We start from the raw sequence: 25,957 nt of genomic DNA on the forward strand, positions 1-25,957 counted from the left end.
GCTTTTATTGCGGCAACATAAAATTTGCCATCTTGCCTGCTTTTAAGTGTACAGTTTTCCCTTCCACATCTTGAGGGTTGGGGGCGTAGCACCCCCGTGATCTGGAAAATCCACGTAAAATTTTTTGGCCCTCTCCTCATTCCAGAAAAGTCTGAATTCTTTCTTTTCCTTTACGGGGTTTTTACAGTACTTTATTGTAAAATTTGGATTAAGTATTTGGTCATAAGCTATATATAGGCCAATGTTAAGTGAAAATACTGCATGAGAACCATATTTTAAAAATATGAAATAAATTATGAAAATTTAAAGAGAAATTGTATATTTTATAGAGTTAAAAGATAAAAGATGTTGATGTTTATATGATGTTATACTATACATATATTTTATGCATTTCTGAGTTTCTAACTTTGTCTGTATCATCCGCTGGCCTTCACGTGTTGTCTGCAGCTTCTGCAAAACTCCCCCAAAATTCCCATTTACTTTCTTATGCCGACCCGTGATAATCCTGAAACCACGATGGGGAAAGTTGTGATGCAGAAGGGATAACTGGACACCTCAATGGCATTACTGACTCTCACAACATTGTGCTCCCATCACCTCCATCCATGACCAAAACTTCTTTATCACCAGGAACAGACACTGTGCCCTTCAAGCAGTAACTCCCCAGCCCGGCTCCTGTCAGCTCTCTAGGAATCTGCTCATTTTTGAAATTTCATATAAGTAAAATCATGCAATATCTGTCCTTTTGAGCCTGGCTTCCTTTGGTTAGTGTCATCTTTTCAAGGTTCGTTCATACCCTGGCATCCATCAGAACTTCACTCTCTTCACGGCCTAATAGTGTTCCACTGTGTGGACAGGCCATGTTTTCTTTGTCCAGTCACTGGTCAATGTGGGTTGTTTCCCACCCTTCGGTGACTGTGACGAATGTTGCCGTGAACACTGGGGACCAAGTACCTGGCCCACATCTTAACCACAACCTCACAAGTGACGAGCCAAAACAGCACCCAGCTGGGCCACTCTTGGATTCCTGCCCCACTCCAACCATGAGGTAATAAATGCTTGTCGTTTTAAGCTAAGTTTTGGGGTAACTTGTTACGCAGCAATAGCTAACCATTACGTGCTGGTTTCACTCACAGCCCCTCGAGCAGAGCTGCTCTTTCTTTTCCTCACAAGGACCCAGTGGACACATGTCCCCTTCAGTGACATCCCCATCCCAGATCCCTACTTCTGCAGTCCCCAGTTTGCCATCGTGGGCGCTGCCCTACCTGACTTGTCATGGACGATGGAGAAGAGGATGCGCTTGGAGGCGTGGACGTTCTGAATGAGAGGCCCCCCAGTGCCCGGGGGCTTCTGTCCTGGACAAGGGAGAGAAAAGGTACAGGTTCAAGGTGGGCCCCAGGGGGTATCCCCAGATCAGGCTGGCTCTGGGATAACAACCTCACTGGCCAGAGAGATCCCAGAACTGTGATCCTAAACTCAAGGCAAATACCCCTTTTCCTTGACAGAGGCCTGAGGCACTCTTCACTGGAGCCCGGTCTCAAACACCAGAGCAGTGAGAGGGGGATGTGGAGGCTGCCTTTTACAAGTGGGGACCCCCGTCCCAGGCGTGTTAGTCCTCTGGCCATTTGTGGAAGGAGGGGTCCACTTTTCTCCTCATGATAATAATGAAAGTAAATACCATTTGTAAGCACCTACTATGTGCCAAGCATTGGACTCTGCTTTAATACAGCAATTCTCAAGTGTGCACGTGCGTCTGAATCACCAGGAGGGCTTCAGATCCGGCAGGTCAGGGGTGGGGTCTGAGAATGTGCATTCCTAACACTCTCAGGAGATGCTGCTATTGTGGCTGCTCAGGGGAATCACACTTTGACAGCTACTGCTTTAACCCATCCTGCCATTTAGTCATCAGAACAGCCCTGTCAGGTAGGTGTGACTGATATCCCCACTTTATAGATGAAGAGACCGAGGGTCAGAGAGGTAGAGATTTGCCCCAGAATACACAGCCCTTAAGTGGAAGAGACAGCATATGAACCCAGGACTCTCTCACACCTAGCTGGGGCTACTCTTATGCCTCCAGTATCCCAAATCCAGGCTGGGTATGCAGTAGGTGCTCCTTAAATGCATGTGGCTTGATTCACATGTTTTCCCCATAGACTCCGCCGGGACCCAAGCTAAGGACACGTTTCATCGATGTGTGCAAAAAGGCACAGGGTCCTACTTGGTCCAAGCTGGGGTGCCGTGTGTGCTGCCCCACCCCCCTGTCCAGGAGCACCCCGACCTGCCCTGGGGGTGGTGCCTGCCCGAGTGACCGCTGTCCCACCCCCCGACCTGGGGTCCCAGAAGCAGCCTTACCACAGCAGTCGGGGAAGTCCTGGACACCGGAGGCCTTGGGCTCGGGTGCGGAGCGGCCCAGGCCCAGGTCGCTGGGGGTGAGAGGTCCGGTGGGCGTCTCCTGCTTGAGCTCTCTGACGGTGTGGTTGGGGAGTGCGGTGCTATACAGGAAGCTGGCCACGGCGGAGGAGGTGGCGGTGGGCGGCAGGTCCTGGGGAGGTACCTTGGGGGCCTGGCCGTGCAGGCTACAGGCCCGCGACCCCTTGGCTGTCAGAGAGACACCGTTCAGCTCAAGCAAGGCCTTCGAATCCCGCCCGCCATCCTCGAGCGGCCTGGGTGAGGGAGAGACACACGGACGGCTTCATACACCCATACTGCCTGTCATGGACCCCCTCCCCAGGCCCCAGAACACAACACACCCCCTTAAGTGCACAGGACAGGACCCTGGGGCAGGCCCAGAGAAGGGGGTGACGAGTCCGGGGACCCACAGAGAGGCCGTCCGAGGACCCAGCCCTGCCCCTTGTCCACCAATCACACCCTGTCCAGTGTAGCTGTCTGTCCATCCCCTGCTAGGGTCCTCCTCCCAGCTGGTACACCGACAACAGCCACTTTGGCAGTGAGGGGCTCAGAGTCAAGCCCTTGGGCTGCCTTCCCAGTTGCCCTGCCCACCGGTGCCGGCCCCTGACCCCACTCAATCACCCCATCTCCCAGCAGAGCCTCAGGGGACACCACGAATGCAGTGAGCTCACACACCCTGTATGGGCCACTCCGGACACCTTGGACGCCTCTGGCGCTATTTTGTGCCAGGTCGAGTCTTTCGGTCTCTCTGCAAGCCCAGCCCAGAGACCCTCTGGGAAGACTCTGTGACTAACTGGCCCAGCTCAGATCCAGCTCTGTCCCTGGAGGGTTTGTCTAGCCTCCACCCTCAGACCAGCCGGGGTCCCTGTGGGTGCTGGAAGTATCCCCACCCCCCACCGGCTGGGTAAGCGGCCGAGGGTGGCTGAGCCGGAGTGGAAGCCTGTTGCCCTCCCGGCCAGCCCCTGCCCAGCTCAGGCACCTGCCCCCATGCTGGCTGCCCCGTTCATCTTTTTTTTTTAATTTTTGAACATTTTTTTTAAATTATTTTTTTTATCACGGTAACATATATATATATATATAACAAAATTTGCTATTATATACAATTCAGTGACACCAATTACATTCAGTGTTGTGCTGCCACTACCTCCATCCATTATCAGAACTTTTTCGTCACCCCAAACAGAAACCCCCTACCCCCATTACCCCCAGCCCCCAGCAACCTGTCACCGACTTTCTGTCTCTATGGATTCACTTATTCCAGATTTTTCTTATAAGTGGACTCACACATTTGTCCTTTTGTGTCTGGTTTCTTTCAACGTTCGCCCACATTATAACATATACCAGAACGTCATTCCTTCTTCACCGCCCAGTAGGATTCTGCTGCACCGACAGGCCACTTTTTGTTTCCCACCGGCCGGTCGCTGCCACCCACCTCTTGAGCTTGAAGCGGATGCGGTGGCTGTGCTCCAGGATGGCCATGAGGGCCTTGGGGTCGTAGTCAGCCGGCCTCCGGAAGGCCAGGCCCTCGGGCAGCCCCTGCACGGCCAGCAGCCCCGGCTCCTTGAGCAGCCTCTCGTACGGCAGCGGCACCACGCTGGCCTGTCCCAGGGCCTCGCCTGTGGGGCGGGGAGGGCGGGGAGGGGCCTGGGATGAGGGGGCAGCCAGGATGGGGGCGGGGCCAGGGGTGCCCCGGAGCTGGGCCATGTCGAGTGACACCCTGGTGCCAGGCTCCCAAGAAACTGGACCCCACAGGCCCCTCAAACTGCAAACCTCACAGCGGAAAAACCCTCCATAGGCCGGGATGCAGCAGGCATGTCTGCCCCTGCTTCCCTGCCATTCCCATTTCCACTCTGGACATCTGGGAGGACGGAAAATGGAAGTTAAGGTGGCTCTTCACTGGCTGGGACCATGGGCAGGAGGTCAGGATTACAGAGAGTCAAGAGAGAGAAGAGGGGACACAAGAGATGGGGAGGAAGGGGCTTGCAGCATGAGGGAAAAGCCACAAGGAGAAAGGGAGAGAGAATGAGAGAGAGAGAAAGGAAGAAGCAAAAAGGGGGGATTCAGAAAAAGATGGAAGAGAGAAAGAAGATGACAGACTGAGAAGATGGCAAGGACGAGGGACAGACACAGAGAAGAGCCAGGGGCAAAGGCGAGCGGAGGAGGAAGGGGGAGAAGGGCAGGAAGGGGAGGTGGTCGGGCCCTGCGGGGGGTGTGGGAGTGGTTCAGCGGGGGTGGCCCAGGGGCCTGGCCTCTGTGATGATGTCTTTGTCCCCAGGCTGCAACCCCCACCTACACCCAGAGCCAGAAAGAAGCCCCTCCTGACACTGCCCAAGACGGGGAAGGAGGGCCGGGCAGGGTGGGCAAGGGTGCGGGGGACCCTGCAGCCGGCAACAGCGGCATGATGCCACGTGACCAGGCCCATGGTCCCCTGGCGGCCAGTGTGCCCACTCGGGGCCTCTGGGCCCCCTTCCCCCCTCGGCCTCCTCCTATAGACATGCAAGCAACAGCAAGAGTTTGCACAGAACCAGAGACCACAAGAAATAGAGCAGGAAAACAAGTCAGAAAGAAGTAAGGAGAATCCTTTGGGACTGAAGGGGCTGCCCAAGGTCATCCAGGGAGCGTGAAGGTCACGGCTGGACCCTCTGCAGCCTGAGCCTTCCCCGGGGGGGGCACTCGCCTCCTTTCCTTGTAGGAAGGACACAGTGACTAGTCAGCCCTCACTTAGTCATTCAACAAACACCCTCTAGGCATCTGCTGGGCCCTGAGCTGGAGGCTGGGGATGCCTGGAAAGGGCAGACACAGTCCCTTGACCCTGGAGAGCACCTGGAGACAGGGCACAGTGGGGGCCCAAAGGGGGCCCCAAGCCAGTGGGAGGGGGCCTTCCTGGAGGGAAGGGTGGAAAGGTAGCCACACACCGAACAGCAGGTGCAAAGGCAAGGGCCAGTGAGCCGGGGCCGGGGGGATGTGGTGGAGAACAGGAAGTGGCTCTGTGAGGTCCGGGCAGCCGAGAGGGACACAGGCTGGAGAGCGGGAGGGGACACGCCGTGGTGGGAAGAGCTTCGTGGTCAGACTCAGGCTTTGGGAAGATGCCCTTGGCCACAGGGAGGGCGAGGACAGCAGGAGCCAGCCTGGGGCCATTTCCAGGTGAGGTGGCAGTGACCTGGGCCAGGGAAGGCAGGTGCTCCAGGACACATGGCTAGGGTGGGACATCTCGGCCTGGGACACAGGGGATAGGGAAGGCTGGGGTATTCGATGCCCCCCATGCCTTGAGGTCTAGCTCTGCCCAGGGCCAGGCAGGAATGGGGTTTGGGAGGGGCCTCCTGGGCTGGGACTGGGGCTCCCACCCCCACCCTGGGGGCCCCAAATGGAATGAGGAAGGATCTTACTATAAAGAACATCAAACACCTCCTCTACCATCTTCCGCAGAAGGTACACGTCCGAGCCTTGCTCCAGGGAGGACCGTGGGATGCTCCGGCCACCACCCTCACCCCGCTGCACCTTCTTGGGGTGCTCTGCTTCCGGCTCCTTCCACGGAGGCCCTCCTGTGAGAGACAGAGCACCTGCAGTGAGCTGGGATGCCCGGGCCGGCACTGAGCCCACAGCCTGGTCCCCAACATGGTGTGCAGACGAATGAATGAACGAAAGAAGGAAGGAAGGATTAGTGAGGGTGGTCACAGCTAACTCGCTGTGTGACCTAGGGAAAGTCCCCTCCCTCTCTGGGTCTCAGTCTGAGAGCACTCGTGGGAGCTCAGCCGGCCTGGCTCAGAACTGGGGTTCAGCAGGTGTCCATTTGGTGCCTGGAAACTAACACTCTCTTGTCTTAACCCCTGTGGTCCAGTTTTCTGCTCTGTCCAACAGGAAGACAATGGGGACCCCACCCAGAGACTGAGGGGCTGCAAAGAGGCAGGTCCAGGCAAAGTCGGGCCAGGGCAGAGGCCTGGGATTGTCAGTGGTCCCTTGAGGAACGTGCTAGAAGATGCAACAGAGAGGGGGAGAGAGGACGGCCGGTGGCCCCCTCCCAGCTTGGAGCCTGCTCTCCTCTGGGGATCCGTGAAGCTTGAAATAAACCAGCCGAGTTACTGGTGCTATAAATAGCGGCTCTGCCTGGCGCTGGGAAGCCAGGTGCACCCTCCCCAGCCCCAGCTGGCCTCCGCCTGAGAGGCTGGGGGGCCGCAGGACCCTGCCCCTGCCCAGCCCACCACCAGCCCAGCCCGGCCCCCAAACCTTGCCTCCGACCTCAGTGAGGGGCTGGGGCTGCAGGCTGTGGGGCTGCTGTAAACAAAGTGCCCAGTGTCGGGGGGTTGGGGGGTGCACTCTGCAATGGCTGATTGTGGGGTCCAGGCCCCAGGTGCCTTGCAGATACTAATACCAGTAACGACAACAGCTGGCGTTCACCGAGCGAGAACTAAGTGCCGGGCACTGTGCTGAATGTCTGCCAGCCATTTAGTCACTGAATCCTCTGACGGCCCCACCCCGAGTCGGGCAGCACTGTCCTCCCGTTTCACAGATGAGCAGGTTGAGGCCCAGGGGCTCTGAGGAGGCTGTCGGGAGCCCAGGGCCTGTGCGCTCTGCCCCACACCATGGCATAGTTCTAGGGTCCGAGGCGCGGACGTGAATCCTCTCCTGTGCCCCCCACCCCCCCACAGCGTGATAGTCTCACTGGGGACCCAGGCCCTGTCCCGGACATGACGGTGAAGCTGGCCTCCCGTGGGAGCTCACTGCCAAGCCGCGATGCCAGGCACATAGACAGGAATTTAGGGCACAGGGTGCTGGCGCTGGGTAGGAAGAGGGCCGGGGGTGGAAGGCTTCTCGGGGAGCAGGGTGTGAGAGTCGGGAGGCTGGCAGGGGCGAGGAGTCAGGCAACAGCGTGGGCAGATGTGCACCGGGACTTGCTAGTCACTGGGTGCAGTGTGGCCGGGGGTGGGGGGGTGGGCAGGAGCCACCAGGAGAGAGAACGCAGAGGCTCAGGGAACGCCCAGGAGCTGGGGCTGCAGTGTGGCCCCCTGGTTTCAGGGCACCCAGCACACCACTGTGGATGCTGCCTCTACCCAAATGATCAGAGGCCCCTGGCAGGCCCCACGAGCCGCACACAGACAGGGGCAAGGGGAAGGCTCTCTGGCCACCCACTTTTTGAAGGGTGCAGTGGAAAGAACACAGGTTTCAGAAGCAGAGACTTGTCAGCTCTGGGACGCAGCTTATGGTCACGGCTCTGCATAGCAGGCTTGTGAAGCAAAGCGCCTGGCACGCTTGCACCCGGCCTGGCACGTGGCACCATTTGTTGCCCTATCAGAGATGGCTCACGTCTATTGAGCATTTACCGTGTGCTGGCCCTGGGCTAGGAGCTGGGCCACTCCATCCCCACAAGCCCCAGGAGCAGCCCCCAGACATTAACTATCATAACAGCAGCGCCAACCCCGTAGGAATGAGGACGGATAAATGAGTTGATGCTTGTAAAGGGTGAAGCACACAGCAGGTACTTGGTAAATATCTAACAGGTGCGCCTGTCTAAGGCCTCAGGGACACACCGGCCAACAGAGGGATCGGGCAGGAGGTCCCGGTGCCCCCGTCTGTCAGTGAGCAGACGGAGCTGGCGGGGCCGGACCTGCCCTAGGGCTCTCTCAACTCAGGGGCTGCTGGACGGTTGCAAGAAAAACTGCAGCCTCCCCAGACAATGCCGTGTCAGGAGCTCACTCAACCCCCTCCGGTCCACTTTGGCCCCTGACACCAGGCCACCCCCATGTGCCGGGTGCCCAGCTGGGCAAGGCCAGGGCCCAGAGAGGGTCCCCAAGGGGTACTCACGGCAGAACCTGAGGAAGTCTGACTGCAACTCCTTCCGTGCATTCAGGAACATTCTCCCCTTCTCGGTGCCCACCACGAAGGCGCTCTCCTCGTGCACGGCGACGCAGGCCACTTCCGCGTTCAACTTGGAGAGGGCTGAGCACTGAGGGGGGAGCAGGGAGGGTGAATCGGAGAAGCCCCCCTCATTCCAGTCTTGGAGAGGGGACAAGCTCTCGGCTGCCTGGGACCCACCCACAGCTCCAGGGACAAGCCACCCCTCCAGGGTTCCTGGCCTTAGAATCTCCGGTGGACATGAACCGGTCTCCCCAGGAGACTGGCCGCAGGGAAGGAAAACATGGTTATAGGGCAGCAGGTGTTCTGCTGCTCCTTCCAAGGTCCTCCTTGCTCTGGTGGGCTTCCTCCCCTGACACCAGCCACGGTCCCGGGGATGATCCTGTCCCGAGCTCTCCAGGAGGCAGCAGCACGAGCCCCAGGGGAACCCGGGCTTGGACAGACTCCCTGTGGTGGGCCCCGGGCCAGTCACACCGCTCTCTGGGCTGCAGTGTCTCTGTCTGCAGAGTGGGATTCCATGAGGACCGGCAGGAAGGAGACCCTGAGTGGATGTGAAAGCCAAGCAGCTATTTTCGGGGGCCCAGGGTTGAAATGGGCAGCTCCACGGCGAAGGAGGCCGGTGGTCCTAACGCAGGAGCTGGCAGCCAGGACCATCAGCAGCTCAGGCCTCTGACTGCCTCACAAGGAGTACCCTCCCTGTAAAGCTTGAGGCATACAGTTGGTGCCTACTAAGTGCTGGTTTTTTATCTGGGGCAGGAAGTGCTCGGCTGACAGTCGGGAAGTCTGGCTTCGAACCACCATTCTGCTGCTGTGTGACCAATGACAAGTTCCCTAACCTCTCTGGGCCACCATCTCGCCTCTGGTGCCAGCCCCCAGCCCGGTGTCGCTCTGGCGAGGAAGCGGGGGACGGCGCGGGGCCAGCAGCCCTGTCATCTGGGATCTCTCACGGGGGCGTCTGTTTCCTGCTCTCTAAGATGAAAACAAAAACCTGCTGCTCCCTCTCCCAGCCGTAACGCTGTATAGAACATCAACCAAAAAATGAAACCAATTCGGTGTTTCCAACAGAGGATCGGCCATGGGAGTGGGAGAGTCTTCTTTCTGTGGCCGTTTCTTGGCCGAAGAAGCTGAGGCCAAGGGCAGGGAACCCACGTGCCCGGGGGCAGCCAGAGGGTGGGGCCACCTGGAAACCCAGGAAAAGACTGGGGGTGGTGAATGCACGTCAGTTCAGCCCCACTCCCCCTGCAGAGCACCCAGGGACCCAGGCCGGAGCCCTGGAAGATGCAGAGTCAGGTCACTGCAAGGGCCACTTAGGAAACCCTTGAAGGGCCCCAAGGGAGGGAGAGCCTGGCTCGTTCGTGCCACTAGGACAGCGAAGGTCCTCAGCCCCTCCGAGGCTCTGAAATGCCCTCCGGACCAGCGCGGCTCACTACAACTTTCCATGAGGATGGGGATGGTCTGTACCTATAACTGCTCATTGCAGCAGCCACTCACCACGTGTGGCCACTGAGCACCGGAATGAGGCCACTTCTGTTTGAATTTTAACAAATCCAAATGCAAATAGCCACCTGTGGCTAGGGCCTCCGGGGCCAGCCGGCCCGAGTGACCCCATACAAGCTCTGCCTGCATCAGTGCCCATGAGGAACTGCGGCTGCAGGACGCGGGCAGGGGTCGCGGTGCAGGGAGAGCCGGCGCCAAGCACTGCCTGAGCAGCCCGTGAGCGGCCTTCATCCCCGGGGAGCTGGAGACTTTTCAAAGAGGCCCTGGGAGTCCACTTGAAAACTGGTCATACTTTCAACCTCACCCCATGAACAAAAAAATTAACTCAAAATGGATCAGACTATGAGAGCTAGAACCATAAAACACGTAGAAGAAAACATAGGGGAAAATCTTCAGGACCTTGAACCAGGCAACGGATTCTTAGACTTCACACCAAAAAAGCAACGACAACAAAATAGATCAACTGGACTGAAAGAGGACGAGGGGTGAGGGGACAAGGGGACAGGGGCTGGGAGCCAGTGCTCACTCCTGGAGCTAGATGTGTGTACGCTTGATTTTGCTTAAGCCTCCCGCACCGTGAGTTTTGCAGACGGGGACACTGCAGCGCAGGTCGGTGAAGGCTCCTCCAAGTGCCAACGGGGGTACTTGAGCCCAGATGTCTCGCTACAAGGGCCAGTGTCCCCCTCCTGTCCCGGGATGGGAAGGGGCCCTCACCATGGAATCTAAGGCAGACACGAGGCTGGTGATGATCTCGTCTTTGCGGGCGAAGGCAGTGTTCTGGCGGTCGGGCCTGCAGCCGTTGGTGGGGACGTCACAGTGCTTCCCCAGCAAGGCCATGGTCACCTGGAGGGAGGGAGGAGGGAGGGAGGCAGCAGTGGGTGCACGGCACGTAGTGTGGGCATCAATGGTGGCTGCCCACCCCAACCCACCTGGGCCCCTAGGGTCACTGCTGTTTCACAGGCAGGATGGACAGAGCTGGCCTTTCCCTCTGCCCAGGGCCTCGAATGCACGATAGAGGTGGAGCCCTGCAGGCCTGGTCATGCAGTGGCAAGCACACGGCCCGTACAGCAGGATAACTGAGGGGTGTGCTGACAGCACGTCCCCCCCAAGTCTGCTGCATCACACCAGCCTTGACTGCTAACTCCATGCTCGCAGCTCTGGTCACACACCCTCTTCTGCTCACACACCCTCTGTGGCTCCCTACTGCCCACAGGTTCAGCCCAGCATTCAAGGCCCTCCCCATCTGGCCCTAAACCCTCCCAGTCTCACTTCCTGTTCCTCACACCCCACATTCCAAGAACTCCAAGCTTCACTGAACCTCAACATTCCAATGCCTTCCCTGCCTCCTCTGCCTCCGTAAGCTGTGCCCCCTCTGCCTGGGGAACCTTCTTTGGCCCCTTCGCTTTTTATTGTTGCCTCTGCCGGGAAGCCAGCCCTGACTGCCCCCTGCCCCCCGCTCCCTCCCAGCAGGTTTGGATGTCTCCGTGGGCACCCCCGTGCCTCTCTGAGCAACCCCATCACAGTATCACGTCAGGCCACTTCCTGGCTTCATCACAGACCAGGGCTTCCCCAAGGTGGGACTTTGTCCTGTCTAATGGGGCTCCTGGAGGGCAGAGCTGCACACTCCTCCCCACTGGGGCTCCCCGAGACCTGGAACGGCCTGCTGCCCCTGCCTGGGCACCTGCCCGATACAAAGGGCCCCCTCCCTCGGTTCCCACTTGCACCCTGCCCTCTCCTTTCCTGACTCCAGGAATTGGGTCTGGGGGCCTGCACCAGCCCCCTCACTAAGCCAAGCAAAGGAGGGAGCAGAGATCAGAGCAGGGACCCCCGGTTGCCCTCTCCAGGTCGGCCATCTAGCGCTCTAAACACAGGCCCTGGGCTGGGCTGGCGGCCAGTTCCTGGGAGTGGTCAGCAGCAAGTGGGGCCACAGGGGAGTTGATGCAAACAACCGGGGGACGAGGGACCCCAGGCAGGCAGACCGCCTTGAAGAGCGCCAAACCCTGGGTGTTCTCTGTCACAGACCACAAGCTCCGCGGGGTCAGCTCAGTGCCCGACGTGCATCACAGGTCAAGGCAGCGTGGCCCAAACTACAGACTGCAACCTTTCAGTGGGCCAGGGGATCAGCGACACAGGACAGAAAATATCAGTCTGCCGTGCACGGCCAAGGGTGTCTCTGTTGGCCAGGGCTGCTACGACAAAGAGCACACAGTGGGTTGGCTTGAACAAATAAGAATGTGCTGGCTCACAGTTTGGAGGCTAGAAGTCCGAAATCCAGGGGCTCTCTCCTGGATCCTGTGGTGTCAGGTGCTGGTGTTTCCCTGTCACATGGCGGGCTCTCCCCTCTCTGTCTCCCAGCTTCCGGCTTCACTGACTGTGGGGTCCAAATTTACTCCCTTTATAAGGCCTGAGGTCACACAGGTAAAGGCCCAGCCCGATATGGCAGCCACACCTTAACGAGTAACGTCTTCAAAGGCCCTACTGACAAATGGGCTCACACTCACAGGAAGGGGATTAAGACTTGAGTGTGTCTTTTGTGGGGACGTGATTCAATCCCCAACAGAGGGTGAGCATGGCTTGACTTCAGTTACAGATGTGTTCAAAGGAATTAGGGATGGACAAGAGCTGGGCTCTGGCCTCACTTTTGGCCAAAATCTGCTCTTTGGCTGTGCCTAAATACTGATTCTAACCACCAGCCAGTCAGCCTCTGGCCAAAATGTGTCTTGGGTTCACTCCTAGATATTTATAACATGGATGTCTTCCTACAGGTTGTGATTTTGTAAAAATTTGAAATCGAAAGTATTAAAGGGATGTTGAGGAGCTAGGACAGGCCACGGGTGGGATATACGGGTGGGCCGAGGGGCAGCCAGTGGCCGCGGCCAGTGAAGCCCACCCAAGGGCCTGTCCTGCAACCAGACCCCCTAAGGGACCCAGCTGGGAGGCTGAAGGGCTGGCAGCAGGGTTTGCCCGCTGGGGAACTCGGAGATCTGCCCCCATCCCAGCCAGTCCCTCGAGCTGTTTCCCTGAAAGGCCTCGGGCTGGCGCCTCCCAGCTGCTGAGGCCCAAATCGAATCAGAGCAGAGCAGGAAGGCACCAGACAGCACCCCAGCCCTGGCTTCCTGGTGACCACAGCCGGCTGCCGGATCCTTCTGGCAGAGTTCCTAATCCACTTAGGAAGGAACCAGGGATTCAGGGCTGCTGGGTCATCTGGGCTCCCAGGACCTTCTGTCCTGCTCTGGAGCCCAAGGAGGCCAGGGAGGGGGCCGGGCAGGTGGGGGCAGCGAGGGAGAAGGTGACTCTCCCCAAACGCCCAGGGCCCCTGAACGGGGGGGCCGGTGGCCACGTGGCTGGAGCTGCTGCAGTGAGCAGAGGGGCCTGAGCAGCGGCCTAGGCCTGTGCTGGGACTGACATGTCCACATCTTAATCTGCATCCCTGTGGGTGTGAACCCAGGTATAAACAGCACCTTTGAAGATGTGCAGGTGAGTCAGGGCGTGGGCTCATTTGCGACTAGGATCGTCCAAGAGCCGAGTTAGGTGTGGCCAACTGCATCAGGAAGGGTCTTAACCGGTGTTACTGGAGGCCTCAGAAAGAGAAGCCAGAGGTCAGAGAAAGCTTCCAGAGACCGAGGACAGAGCTGCAAGCCAAGGACACCCAAGGACGGTGAGACCGCAGCACCTGAACCCCGGGGAAAGCACAGCCTTGCCAGGGCCTTCATTTGGAACTTCTGGTCTCTAAGTCTGTGAGCCAATCAACGTGGGGTGTTTAAGTCAACCAGCCACATGGGATCTGCCATAGCAGCCCTAGCAAACTAAGTCTGCCAGGACCCTGCTGGGTGAATCATTTAAACCTCAGGTTCTCCCAGCTATGAAAGAGTGGGGATAGTTGTACGCTGAAAATGAAGAGGGGAAAGAACATCACCCAATAAAATGACAAAAAAAACACAAAACAAAACAGAGCAAAGGACACAAAGCACGACTGGCAATTAACCAAGAAGCCAGTCTGAGAGTCAAGAGGAAAAAAAACACCCGAGAGGAGGAACGGCAGAAAAAGGTTCTGGCCCAGCAATCCGTGTCCAGAGGACCCAGGCCGGGGTCACCACGGGCACCCAGGAGAGGACGTTGGGAAGATGGCGATGAGTGGCGGAGGTGGGCAACGGGCAGCGGCCCCTGCCCTGGGTCCCCGAGCAGCCAGGAAGCCCACGACAATGAAGGACTCGCAGCCACCAGTCGGGTTCCTGGGTGGGCACAGCCTGCGAGGGCTGAGTGGGGAGCAGCCCCCTCCCCACGTCAAACCCCTCCTCCCAGCTTCCAGGCCGCCACTTGTCCAGTTTTCTTCCTTCTCACCTCTGGGCCACTTCTCCCCAGTCTCCTTCGCTGCTTCTGCCCCTGCCTAGAATGAGACCATCCCATGGGGAAAGCCCCAGACTCGGTCCGGGCCTTCTTCTCTTCTCTGTCCCACTCCCTCCCTGGCTGCCGGGCCAATCCCCCCAGTTCCTGGCGTTAAACACCATCTCGGAGCTGGTGACGCCCCGATTTCTCTCTAACCCTCTGTCCCTGAGACGCTACCTCTTCTAACTGCCCGTCCCCAACTTCGCGACTTCAATTTCTAATAAACAACTCAGACGTCGTGCAGCCCTGAGTTTCTTGCTTGGGTCCATTTCTCGGGTTTCCCTGTCATCCATTCAGGGGTTCAGGCTAAAAATCGAGGGACCATCTGATTCCCTCTTAAACATGTCCTCAAAGAACCTGCCAAGTCCCGTTAGCTCAGCTCCCAAATGTGTCCACACTGGCCCACCACTCTCCACCCCCAGGGCCACCTCCCTGTCCACACCACAGCCTCCCCCCCACACGTAACCTCACCATGGCAACCAGCCCCTCTGCCCACCCCACCCCACCGAGGTCCCCCCTCCAAACAGCAGCCGGACAGCACGTGTGAAACATGAATCTCAAGTCACTCCCCTGCTCAGGAACTTCCGAGTTTCCCCCACTAGGGAGATTGCCTGCAAGCACCTGTGATCCGGGTCTGTCTGTCTGTCTTCTCCCTCCCCTTCTCCCCTCTCCCCTCTGCAATGGGCTCCAGCTGCTCCAGCCTCCTCTCTGCCCCTCAAATCCACCCCTTGCGCCCTCCTTCCCCAGCCCCCGAGGCCAAGCCAGCAGCCCCCACCCCTCACCCTCGACGAACGTTTCCTTGTTTTACTTTCTTCATAGAATCTGTTGCAAACTGAAATTACTTGTTTTCCCAACCAGAACACAAGCTCCACGAGGCCAGTGCTGACGGCCGTTCCCACTCCTAGAACTCGGGCTTATTAGGGGGGCTCAGCAGAGAGCCGGGAACTAGCACGGCCTAGACCTGGTCAAGGTGGGCAGGAGTCGGACGCTTGAGGCCGTAAGCAGAGGGCCTGATGACGCACGCTTCCCTGGCTCTCAGAACACCAAGGAGTAACGTGGAGGACACACGCACCAGATGAAGTCTGCGTCACCAAGGGGGAACGCACTAGGGGACCAAAGTGACAGAAAATCGAGACGGTGATCACATCTTAATGCTCCTGAATGCCCCAACTAGGGAGGCTGCTCAGGCAGACAGGTGACCCGGACAGGTGCTCCTTGGGGTGTGGTCCCTGGACCCCCTAGCAAGTGGCATCCCCGGGACACTCGCTAGGAATGCAGAGTCCCAGGCCCCGGCCCAGAGCCTCTGAGTCAGAGCCTGTGGGGCGAGCGTTCGTGGGCTGTCGCACCCCCCGCTGCCAAGCGAGCCTCATGCACGTCATCACACCACATCAGAGGCCAGGAAGGGACCTGCCCAAGGATTTCAGCGGGTGTCCCTGGCCTAGGGGGGTGAGGATGAGGTCTGTCTGTCCATCCGTGTGCTGCAGGAGGACTGGCGGCTCAGGGGAGCAGAAAGACCAGCTGATGGAATTCACAGCAGGGGTTTGCCGGGAACTTTCTTGGGTTTAGCCAGAAAGTTCTGTGTCCCGGGAAACCCCTCCATCCCGGGCAAACCAACAGGACAGGACCCAAGCTCTGACCTCGGGCCCTTTACCCAGGGAGGCCACAAGATGGGGAGGGGGCAGGTCTCCATCTTGACGACCCTGAGGGGCCGGTCTTGTTTCACGGAGCCCCAAAGGGCAAAGGGAGGAAGTCAGGGCCCTGGGTTCAAGCCCCAGACCAGAAGGAGCTGCTAACACTCAGCCTCCGGACCCCGTCTTCCCACCTGTGAAAGAGGCAGGCAGGTGGGGCAGCCCTGGCCAGCACCTGCCCTTCCCACACCCAGATTCCCGGGCCCCACTGCAGAGCTGCCACCTTGGAGCTCCTGGGGGGGGGTGGGGCCCGGGCATCTGCATTTTAAGTTCTGACAGGCAGCCAGGTACAGGCAGGACCAGACAAGACGATCCCTGGGGATGTTTCCGGCACTGACGTCCCAACTCCACTTTCCCAGAAGCTCCACTTTTCCTGCCCGCCTCCCTCTCCGGCCAGGAATTCCTCGCCCAGACACCAGCAGCTCGGCTCTCGGCGGCCCTGAGCCAAAGGGGAGCTGGGTGTCCTGTCCCGCCTGAGTCGAGGCTGCCCTGACCGCAAGGGTGGAGGGGGACCCAGAGGGGTCTGGCCTTTCAGGAAGCCCACCCTCGTGGGACCCCGGTGCCAACAAGAAGGGGAAGGAGACCAGACAGAGCTTCAGCTGGGGTTTTCATTCCCCAAACACCCCGCGTCGGGTGCCAGGCCAGCTGGGAGGCAAAGGAGGGGTCTCCTTGCACCCCAACCCTGCCTTTCAGCTGCCTGTGGCCTGGACGTCTAGGGAGACGGGTGCTGCACCCCCCGGGGAAGCACAGCCTGGTGGGAGAAGGGGATGGGGCTGATGGGGCAGGAGGTGGATGCGCAGGCAAGAAAACCGGGGCTGAAGACAAGACTTCCCGGCTCAGCCCACGTAAAAACCCCCTTTCCCCAGCCCCCACCCCAGATGCTCCCTTTGTCCAAGGGTTCCCATGCCAGCTGGAGCGTCGCCGGCCTGTCCATGGTCAACAGCTACCCACCGGGGTGCCCTGAGCCTGGACCCCCTTTCCCCTGCTTTCTGACAGCCGTGATCTCTGCCCTGGGAGCCAGGCAGGACAGAGCGGAGTGTGCCCATTTTAAGAGTGAGGAAATCAAGGCCCAGAGGCAGGGACACGCTTGCTCAAAGGAGTGACAAGGCCAGGATGAGATCCAGGACATCTGATCCACAGTCCCTTCTCTCTGCTCCTCCGTGGGGCATGACTCTTAACTCAAGGAGTGGGGCTGATCATGGGACCCCAGATGCTGGGACGGGCAGCTGAGGGGCTAAGCGGCTGCCCGGGGCTGGAGGGTCTGAGCATTTGGTGGCAGAAACCCAGGGCTCCAGTTCCCCTTGCTACCAGCTCAGGGACACCAAAAGGGGCCCAGAGCTGAAACGGCAGGCGGCAAGGAAAGGAGGCCTGGCCTGGCCATCAGCCACGGGTGTCCCTGGCCTAGGGGCTCGGCCACCACCCTCTCTGGCCTGGGTGCAGCAGAGCCCAAGACCAGCCCATTGGAGGGAGGGAGGGAAGGAGCACCAGGGCCATTTCCTAAGGCCTGGCCAGGGCTGGCTCCTGATAGATGTCTAAACCTCACACCGAACGCCCTCATTTTAGAGCAGAGGAATTCGAGATGTAACGAAGCTGGGACCCAAGCCCGGATGGCCCCGAGTAAATCCAGGTTCCCCTCACCCCACGATGCAGCCTCCAACCCCGCTTCCCCCCGGAGTGTCGACTATCGGACCCAGCCTGGAGGCAGATCCCACCAGCACGCTGCTTCTCCATCTCGGCCTGTTTCTCCTACTGGGGCCTGTAGGAAGTGGGGTCCCTGGTCCCCACTGCTAGCTCCACATTATCCCTGCCCCGCCCAGGGTGAGGGCCCGTCCCCAGAGCCCAGGGCCACAGGGGCAGATGCCTTCCTGGCTGGTGGCCCTGAAAATCCAGACCCCTCCCTCAAGTCTCCCTAGAGCTCCAGAAAAGCATGAGCTTAAAAGAAGCAGGGGTGTGACTGAGTGGCCCTGAGTGTGCCAATGGGATGGAAGGTGTGTCTGAGAGGAGGAGTGTGTGTGTGTGAGAGAGAGCAATGGAAATAATGGGGAGAGGCATGCGTGCACCCATGCACACTCACCTGCACACTCACAATCGCATACACACACCCCTGTGCACACACACACTCACCAAGAACAGCCCCTTGGCTAGCAGGAAACCAAGTGGTCTGGGCCCACCAGGCCAGAAGAGCCACCTGTGCCCACCAGCTTGGGGCTGAACCAAGAAGCAAACGTCACCAGCTCCCCTGTAGCACACACATCCATCGCTCCACCAAATTCTCTGAAAACCTCCAGGATGTGGGTATCATTTTAACGCCATCTGACAACTGCAGAGACTAAGGCACTGAGTAGAGACGCACCCTGCCCGGGGTCCTTTGTGGAGAGGGAAGACCTGGTCACCCCATCCCAAGCTGTCCTCCCACACACCTGCATCAGAGACACACCTCCCGCCTTCTTCACCTCCCACTAGTGGCTCCATCATTCATGCACGCGTGCATTCATTCATTCAACACACACTTGTTGGACCCTGAGGCTTATACTCATTCCTGTACTTCTCAACCACCAAGCTAGAAGACGCTGGGGACAGAGCCGAGAGGACACCACCATCTGGCCGACAGCTGGGCCACAGTCCCCGGGCAGCGGGGTGGGGGGCCGGGTGGCAACAACTCAGCAGAAGCTGCTGGCCTGGCTACCTGCCGAGGAGGCTCTGGCAGGGAGGGTGGCCTGGGGTGCCCTCCTGGCCCCCCTTCGATCCCTGACTTCTTCACAGAACACCTACTAGAAGTGCTCTGTGCCGGGCTAGGCAGACTCAAAAATGACTGGGACAGGCCCCACTGATTCTCCCAGCGCTCAGAAGGCAGATGTGTCAACAAAGATTTACAAGACAGTGAATGAGTACAAGCAGAGACGCTCGCACGGGCACAGGGATTGACACAGGAGGAAGTGGCTACCCCCTTTTATTTAAACATTTATTTATTTGGAGGAGTAGTGGTCTGTCAAACAAGGCTTCCCGAAGGAAATGACCACTGCAAAGGGTTTTGAAGGGTGAAAAGGAGTTTTCCAGGTGCAGGAGTGGAAGGAAGGTATTATCATTCTGTAGACAGAGGGAAAGGGAAGGAGTTTGGCTCATGGGTGAAGACAAGAGTTTGGTTCCACTCTAGTGTCAACTTTAAGATGAGAGTAGACACTTAGCGATGTTTCCTGGACTGGGAAAGGGGGACAGGGGTTAAAAGACAAGGAGGGTGCACTTGGCAAGCACACCTCTGATCCAGCAGTAAATGTGAGTACCCAGCTGTGCACACACATGCTAATGCAACTCCTCCTGGGACAAACTCCAGCACGGCCACCTGACTGCAAAGAGGAGAAGGCGTCCAGCCCAAACCCAGCAGGAGGGCAACTCAGCCCCAGGACACAGAGAGGAACAGGACAGAAGTTCTGCCCTCAAGAGGCTCGCTGGGCTCACCCACCCTGTCGGGAAGTGCCCCAGGGGCCAGCTGATCCTAGCTTTCGTCTCAGCCCTGGGTCTGCTCCTGTCTGGGGCTCCAGCCTGCAGGTGCCTGGGCACGCCTCACCCTCGAGATCTTTAAACCTGTGGCTCCTTTTATCACTAATCCCCGCAGCCCCTTTGCCTGGCATCTCCTGGCTGTGGTTCAGCATGTCGGTGACCCCTGCCCTGACCCTCCATGGTCTGCGGCCCCCTGAGCGGGCTCCCCTAGCTCCCTCTCCCCTCCTCCCTGCACCTCTCTCTCTGCCGTGAGACCACTGGTTCCTGGAGAACAGACCCAATTTCTTCCATCTGTGCGTCCCCCAGGCCTGCCAAGCACCAGCCAGTCACACGGACCTTGGCCTTGAAAGGTCTTGGAGGGGAGGGGCCGCTGATGCAGGTTGCAGAGAATTAGGAGACGCCAAGAACGTGGGGTGGGGACAGGGGACTCTCTGGTCAGAGGGGCCAGCTGGCCAAGCAAAGGCCCTGAGGCCAGGCGAGCAGCCAGCGTCCAGGCGTCCAGGCGTCCAGGACGTATGGGGTCTGGGGTGAGGCTGGGAGGGAGCTGGAGCTGATCGCTGGGGCGCTTTCAACACAGACCAGGGATCTGCTCGGTGGGAAACACTCTGCGCTCCCAGCCTTCGCCCCAGGGCCCCGCTCCAACCCTCCTCCAAGGAGCAAGCCGTCTGCAAACCTAAGGACAGTCTGCAAACCTAAGGACACACGCCTGCCTGGAGCCTGCACTACCCCCCTCACTGCTCACTGCCCAGTGCCACCTCCCCACCCCACCCCCCAGCAATCTCTGGGAACTCAGGACCCTGGAATTCACTGGCCAAACAAATCCCCTCTGTGGCCCTGGTCTGTCCTCCCTCCCGTGATGGTTTTAAACATGACTGCAAATTCTTTGACACTCCTCTCATCAATGGGTAAGATCTAATCCCTTCCTCCTGAACACAGGCTGGCCTTAATGACTCACTTCTAACCAACAGAATGTGCTGGAAGTAATACAGTGCAGCTTCCAAAGCTAGGTTATAAAAGGAGATAGGCTTCTCCCAGCACCCGCTCCTCTCTCTGAGACACTTGCCTTTGGAGCCCTGGGCCGACACGTAAGAAGTGTGGCTACCCTGCAGCCACTGTGCTGGAGGGACCAAGTCGAGAAAGAGATGCCTGGGGAGCCCCAGCAGTTTCCCCAGCTCAGTGGGGAAACTGACACGCAGGTGAGGAAGTCTCCCATGACACCCTTTGACGGCAACCGCAGGAAAGACCTTGGGCAAGGGCACCTGGCTGAGCCCAGTCAACCCCCAGACTGTGAGAGAAGGAAAGTAGCAGCAATTGTTGTTTCTAAGTTTGGGACTCTTTGTTACACAGTCATAGATAACCGATACACTTCCGAGGGTGGACCATACAGATGCAGGTGCACCCGAGACCTGGCGAGTGGCCAAAGGGCAGCTGTTTGGGAGGGTGGATGGAGGTTAGGGTTCCTGCATGTACGTGCACAAGCCCCCCCTCCCCCTGCAGGACAGAACTGGACCAAGAAGGTTGGCCCAGCTGGGAACCTCCCTTTGTCCTTCTCTTCCTAGCTGGCATGTTTTAAAGGAAAGTCTGCCTACAAGAATGGCTGCTGGGATTTGCCTTTAGGGACCCATGGTAGGTAAAAAAAAATGGTCCCAAAAGGTAGCCACATCCTAATCCCTGGAACCTGGAAATGTCACCTTATCCAGAAACAGCATTTTTGCAGATGTGAGTAAATTAAGGATCTTGGGATGGGGAGATCATCCTGGGTTATCCACGTGGCTCCTAAATGCAATCACAAGTGTCCTTCTAATACGGAGACAGAGGCAGATGTGACACAGACAGAAGAGGAAGTGATGTGAAGAGGGAGGAGAGAGGGAGTTAAAGCAGCTGCCCTTGAAGACAGAGAGGTGCAGCGACAAGCCCAGAAGGGCCATGAGTCCCCAGAAGCTGCAGAGGCAGGGAAGGCTTCTCCCTTAGAGCATCAGGGGGAAGGGGCCCTGTGACCCCGAGACTTCTGGCCTCCAGAACCGTAAGAGATTACTCTGTTGTTTCAAGCCCCCAAGTTTGTGGTGATTTGTTACAGCGGCCACAGGAAACAAGTGCACCCTGCACCCCATTCACCGCACCTCACGAGTTCTGGTCCACAGCCTCATCCCGTTCGACACATGGTCCCCAGCTCAGACCTCTGCAAAGCTAAGGCCTGGGTTTGCCGGAAAGTTCTCCAACCCCTTCTGCCTTGGAAACCCCAGAAGCGCCCCTGGAAAGCCCTGGATTTTTCCAGATGCTGGGGAAGCTCCTCTGACTCGAGTCTCACTGCCCCACGTACCAGCTGGGGCACTGGAGCTGGTGAAAAAAACACACCCAACCACGCAGAGTGGCACAGGCATGTGTGCACACCACCCAAACACGGCCCCCGCACCATCCGCCGCCATATGCTTGTTTCTCGAAAAAGAAGCTTGAGAGAACAAACAGAAAGCAACTTCCCCCCTCCTGGGAGGGGAGGGCATCCCTCTTCCTCAGCTTTGCCCTTATGAGATATTCCATCTCTGTCCCAGGGCCTCCCTGGTGGGGATGGACTTTCCTGGAGCCCCGAGTTCCTGCCCCATCCCCACTCTAGCTGGGGGGGCTCTGATTTACACCCCGAGAACCACACAGGCCCAGGCCAGGGTCCCAGATGGGCAGCTGGAGGGGGCCTTACTCCCAGCTGCAGGGCCAAGGAAGACAGTCTGGATTCCTGGTCATGATATCCTCTCTCTGCCTTGGCAGTGGACACCTCCAATCCTCTTCCCCTTCCCTGCTGATGACGCTCCCTCGGTGCACCTGAAGGCAGGTGCTTGGGACAGCTGGGGTGCTGGCAGCCTGGGGGTGAAGCTGGGTGATCCTCTAAGGCCCCTGGCCTGGAAGTGCTGTAAGAGGAACATGTAACCCACTTCTAGTCAATGAGACTTGAGAGGCTTCTAGGAAAGTTTTCCTTGATCTCAGAAAGGGACTGAAGCCAGGGATGTCTTCCTTCTTGTACGTGACGCTCCCAAACGTGAACATCATCTTGGACCATGGATGGTGCCTGCCCAGGAGGCCAAGCTGTCAGGTGAAGGACCTCCCCCTCCACACCTTGGGCTGCATATTCAACGTCCCTACTGCCAAAGCCATTTTTAGTGGAAGTTTCTTTTACTTGCAGCATAAAGCAACCTACTTAACTCAGCCTTCACTGGTGGGGTGAGCTTCAGTCTATATTCCCAAGTCACCCATTTGTTTTTGTCTCCAACTACGAATTTAATAAGTGACCACGACTGCATTTTTAAATGGCGGCTAGAAAGAGCATCCAGCCAGCGTCTGGGATTCCTGTGTCAGGGATTCTGGGGCGGAGGCTGCAGGCTGGTTCACTCAACCCTCACTCAACCGTCTTCTCCCTCTGCCCTCGGAGCTAGAAAACAAAATGCTCCCGGTCCCGGGCTCCCTGGCAGCTGGGGAGGGCTGTGGGTTTTCGGGTGAACTGTGTCCCCACAAAAGATCATGTTCAAGTCCTAATACCAGTCCTGCGATGTGACCTTATTTGGAAACAGGGTCTTTGAAAACACGATGAGTTAAGATGAAGTCAAACTGGATTAGAACGGGCCCTGCTCCCACAGGACTGGCGTCTGGGTAAGAAGGGGGAATGTGGATGGAAATCAGGGAGAAGGCCCAGCGACAGCGGAGGGTGGAGACTGCAGCGCCACATCCACACGCCAAGGGACATCAAGGACTGCAGGCAATCACCGGGCCAGGCGAGGCGGAGCAGGTTCAGAGGGATCGTGGCCCGGCTGCCACCTTGATTTTGGACCTCTGGCCTCCAACTGCAAGATGCATTTCTGCTGTTTGAAGCCCCCCAGGTTGTGGATGGCAGCCCTGGGGATTAAGACAGCACCTGACGCCACTGGGGCCAATGCAGAAGTTCCTGACGACTTCCCTCCCCACGTGCAAAGGGAGAGCTGCCCAATGCAAGGGCACTGGCTGCCGAGTCTCCCCTCCTACCTAGCAGGCCACAGTGGCTTTAGAGGAGGGTGCCCGGGATGGAGAAGTCAGAGAACAAGGCAGCAGTCCCTCCGATGTCCCCGAGCAGCTGCCCCGGGGCTGGGCCGCCCCCCTCCTGGCTTCTTGTCACATGAGCCAAACAAACCCCTCACTCCTCAAGCTTCTGTTCATCAGTTCATCAGGGCTCTGGCAACCGAACACGCCCCTAACGGAAACCAAGCACGCGGCAGGCATTTTCAAATTGGGATGCACTTCCGGCTCCACATTAGGCCACAGCCTTGTTTTACACTTTCAACTTTGTACCATCTTACTAGATTTTACCTCCTTCACGAACTTTTCAAACCTCTTCTGAAATAAGGTGGGGCATAAATACAAGCAAATCAATCCGATACACTTTCAAAAGCCCTGATGCCAAGCACTGTTCAAGAATGAGAAACCCTGCCTTGCAGCAAAATGAGCCAGATGCAAAAGGACAAATATTGCATGAGCTCATTCATACGAAATAACCAGGATATGCAAATCCATAGAGACAGAGAGTCAAGTTCCGGTTACTAGGGACGGGGTAGAGGTGGGCAGGGCGTGAATGCCTAAAAGGGACACGGTTTCTGTTTGGGGTGATGGAAAACTTTTGATAATGGAGGGCGGTGATTGTGGCCTAACACTGCAAATGCAACTAACACCACTGCATTGTATACTTGAATGTGGTTAAAATGGGAACAATTTATGTTGTGTACATGCACCACAATAAAATTTAAAAATTAAAAATTAAAAAAAAAAAGGTCTTCCAGGAGGCTCATCTAAATTGCAAGTTATTTAATCTCCCTGAACCTCCCTGTCCTCATCTCCAAATGGGACAAATCTTACCTACTGCACAGCACGGATGGGAGGAGTAAATACCATTAGTTGCACTGGAATCTACTCCTAAGGGCCTCAGTCCCTGAGACCATCCTGATGGATCCCAATGTCCACCCGTCCTCCCCACTGAGGAACGTCTGCCCAGGCGTCAAACCCGGTCTCCACTGCTGCAGCCACTACCTGCTCCTTCTCTGAAGGCCTCTGTGGGCCTGGAGGAAGGCAGAGGAAGATGGAAGCTTGGATGAGCTGCCACTGCCATGACCCCACTCATGAAGACTTTCCCCAGCCCCTGGCCCTGGGACAGGCAGAGGGGTCAGAGGGAAAGAGCCCCTCCCCGGGCACACATCACAGGCTGGACCAACTCTCAGAGGGATGCTGGAGGCAGAAGAGCTGAGCCTTGGATATGGTATGTGTTGGGGAGCAAATCACGACTCCCACAAAAGGCAGGTTCAACCTCCAACCCCTGCTCCTGTGGGTGTGGACCTTTGAAGGTACTGTTCCTTAAGGTGCGTCCAAACCGAATGAGGGCGGGTCCTTAATCCAATATGGCCAAAGTCCTTGCAAGCAAAGGAAATCAGACTCGGCAAGAGATGCCACAGGGAGCGGGGAGCAGCTGGAAGTCAACAGGACCAGAGGGCAAAGGAGAAGACGCTGCCATGTGCATCGTCATGTGATGGAGAAGCCAAAGACCAAGGATCACCGGCAGCCAGCCCTGGAATGCCAGTCTCCAGGGACAAAGCATCGTCCTGCTGACGCCTCAATTTTGGACTTCTCCAAGCTTCAAAGCCATGAGCCAATAAATTCCCCTTCTTTAAGCCAATCCATTGTATGGTGTGTGTTACAGCAGCTGGGAAACTAACCCAGCGTGAAAGAGGTGATTTTTCAGGCCCATTCTAAGTCTGGGCTCCTCTGTCACAGCAAAGTCGACAATAAAATAGTGATAATAACAATAACAGCAGCTGCTACCATTGCGTGAGACCCAGTTACGCAGGCTGTCTCCCGAATCCTGGATTCCATGGCTTTGGCCCCTGAAGAACTACACTGAGTCCAAGTTCATTCACAGGTAGAAATTCCAGGGACCCAGGCTTTGGTACAATATAAGGGAAGGCTTTCCAACTGGGACGTCTGCCCCTAATGGAAGATCACACTGCTTTTTACGCACCGAGTCCCCTGTCACCGGGAGTCATCAAGTGGAAGCTTCTAAGGATCCTTCCATCAAGTAACTTGGCCTTGGGAAAAGGTGGGCAGAGGTCAAGGGCAGTTTGCTTTGACCAAGCTGATAAAAAGGATTGTACAAGCAAACGTAAAACCCTTTAGAAACAAGCTCTTAGCACCTCCTAGTACACCCTTGAGGGTCATGGGGCCTGGAGCTCGGTGGGCCCCTCATCCAACCACCTCCATTTCCACCTGGGGAAACTGAGGCCCAGAGGGGACAGACTGGATCCCAGATCTTTGGGTGCCCAGAGATGTCCTCTCCCAAGGGCTCAACTGCTATGTTAGTTACAAATCCTTTCCCACCCACTAGGGAAACACATTTCATTTCTTTGAAAACCGGCAGTAAGTCAGACGGTATTCTGATTGCAATGACGTGCCCGTGCATCTACTCTACTGCATCCTCCCTGGTGCCCGTCTACTGGAAAAGGTATCGGACAAACAAACCACAACTGCACACAGTGCCACAGCCGAACGTCTCAGACATGACGAAAGCAGCCCAAGCAGCGAAGCTCACGGCGGAGGATGTCATTTATACAAAGTTCAAAAACGCACCC

At 57.5% G+C, this 25,957-nt stretch overlaps 1 protein-coding gene across 5 annotated transcripts in view; it reads right to left on the minus strand.

The window, feature by feature from the left end:
• Positions 1 to 25,957, minus strand: part of GTF2IRD1 (GTF2I repeat domain containing 1) — a 110,853-nt gene that overhangs the window by 64,640 nt on the left and 20,256 nt on the right. For all 5 annotated transcript variants that reach the window (XM_037814319.1, XM_037814317.1, XM_037814318.1 and 2 more), the window contains exons 2-7: positions 10,471 to 10,599; positions 8,209 to 8,350; positions 5,796 to 5,951; positions 3,842 to 4,025; positions 2,353 to 2,663; positions 1,266 to 1,355 (exon numbers count right to left, since the gene is read on the minus strand). In XM_037814319.1, the coding sequence (XP_037670247.1) occupies positions 1,266 to 1,355; positions 2,353 to 2,663; positions 3,842 to 4,025; positions 5,796 to 5,951; positions 8,209 to 8,350; positions 10,471 to 10,593 (1,006 nt within the window). In that variant the 5' untranslated portion in view covers positions 10,594 to 10,599. The remainder of the gene's footprint in view (positions 1 to 1,265; positions 1,356 to 2,352; positions 2,664 to 3,841; positions 4,026 to 5,795; positions 5,952 to 8,208; positions 8,351 to 10,470; positions 10,600 to 25,957) is intronic.

This window comes from Choloepus didactylus, chromosome 21 (assembly GCF_015220235.1).
Source record: "Choloepus didactylus isolate mChoDid1 chromosome 21, mChoDid1.pri, whole genome shotgun sequence".
In the NCBI taxonomy this organism is placed as follows: domain Eukaryota; kingdom Metazoa; phylum Chordata; class Mammalia; order Pilosa; family Megalonychidae; genus Choloepus; species Choloepus didactylus.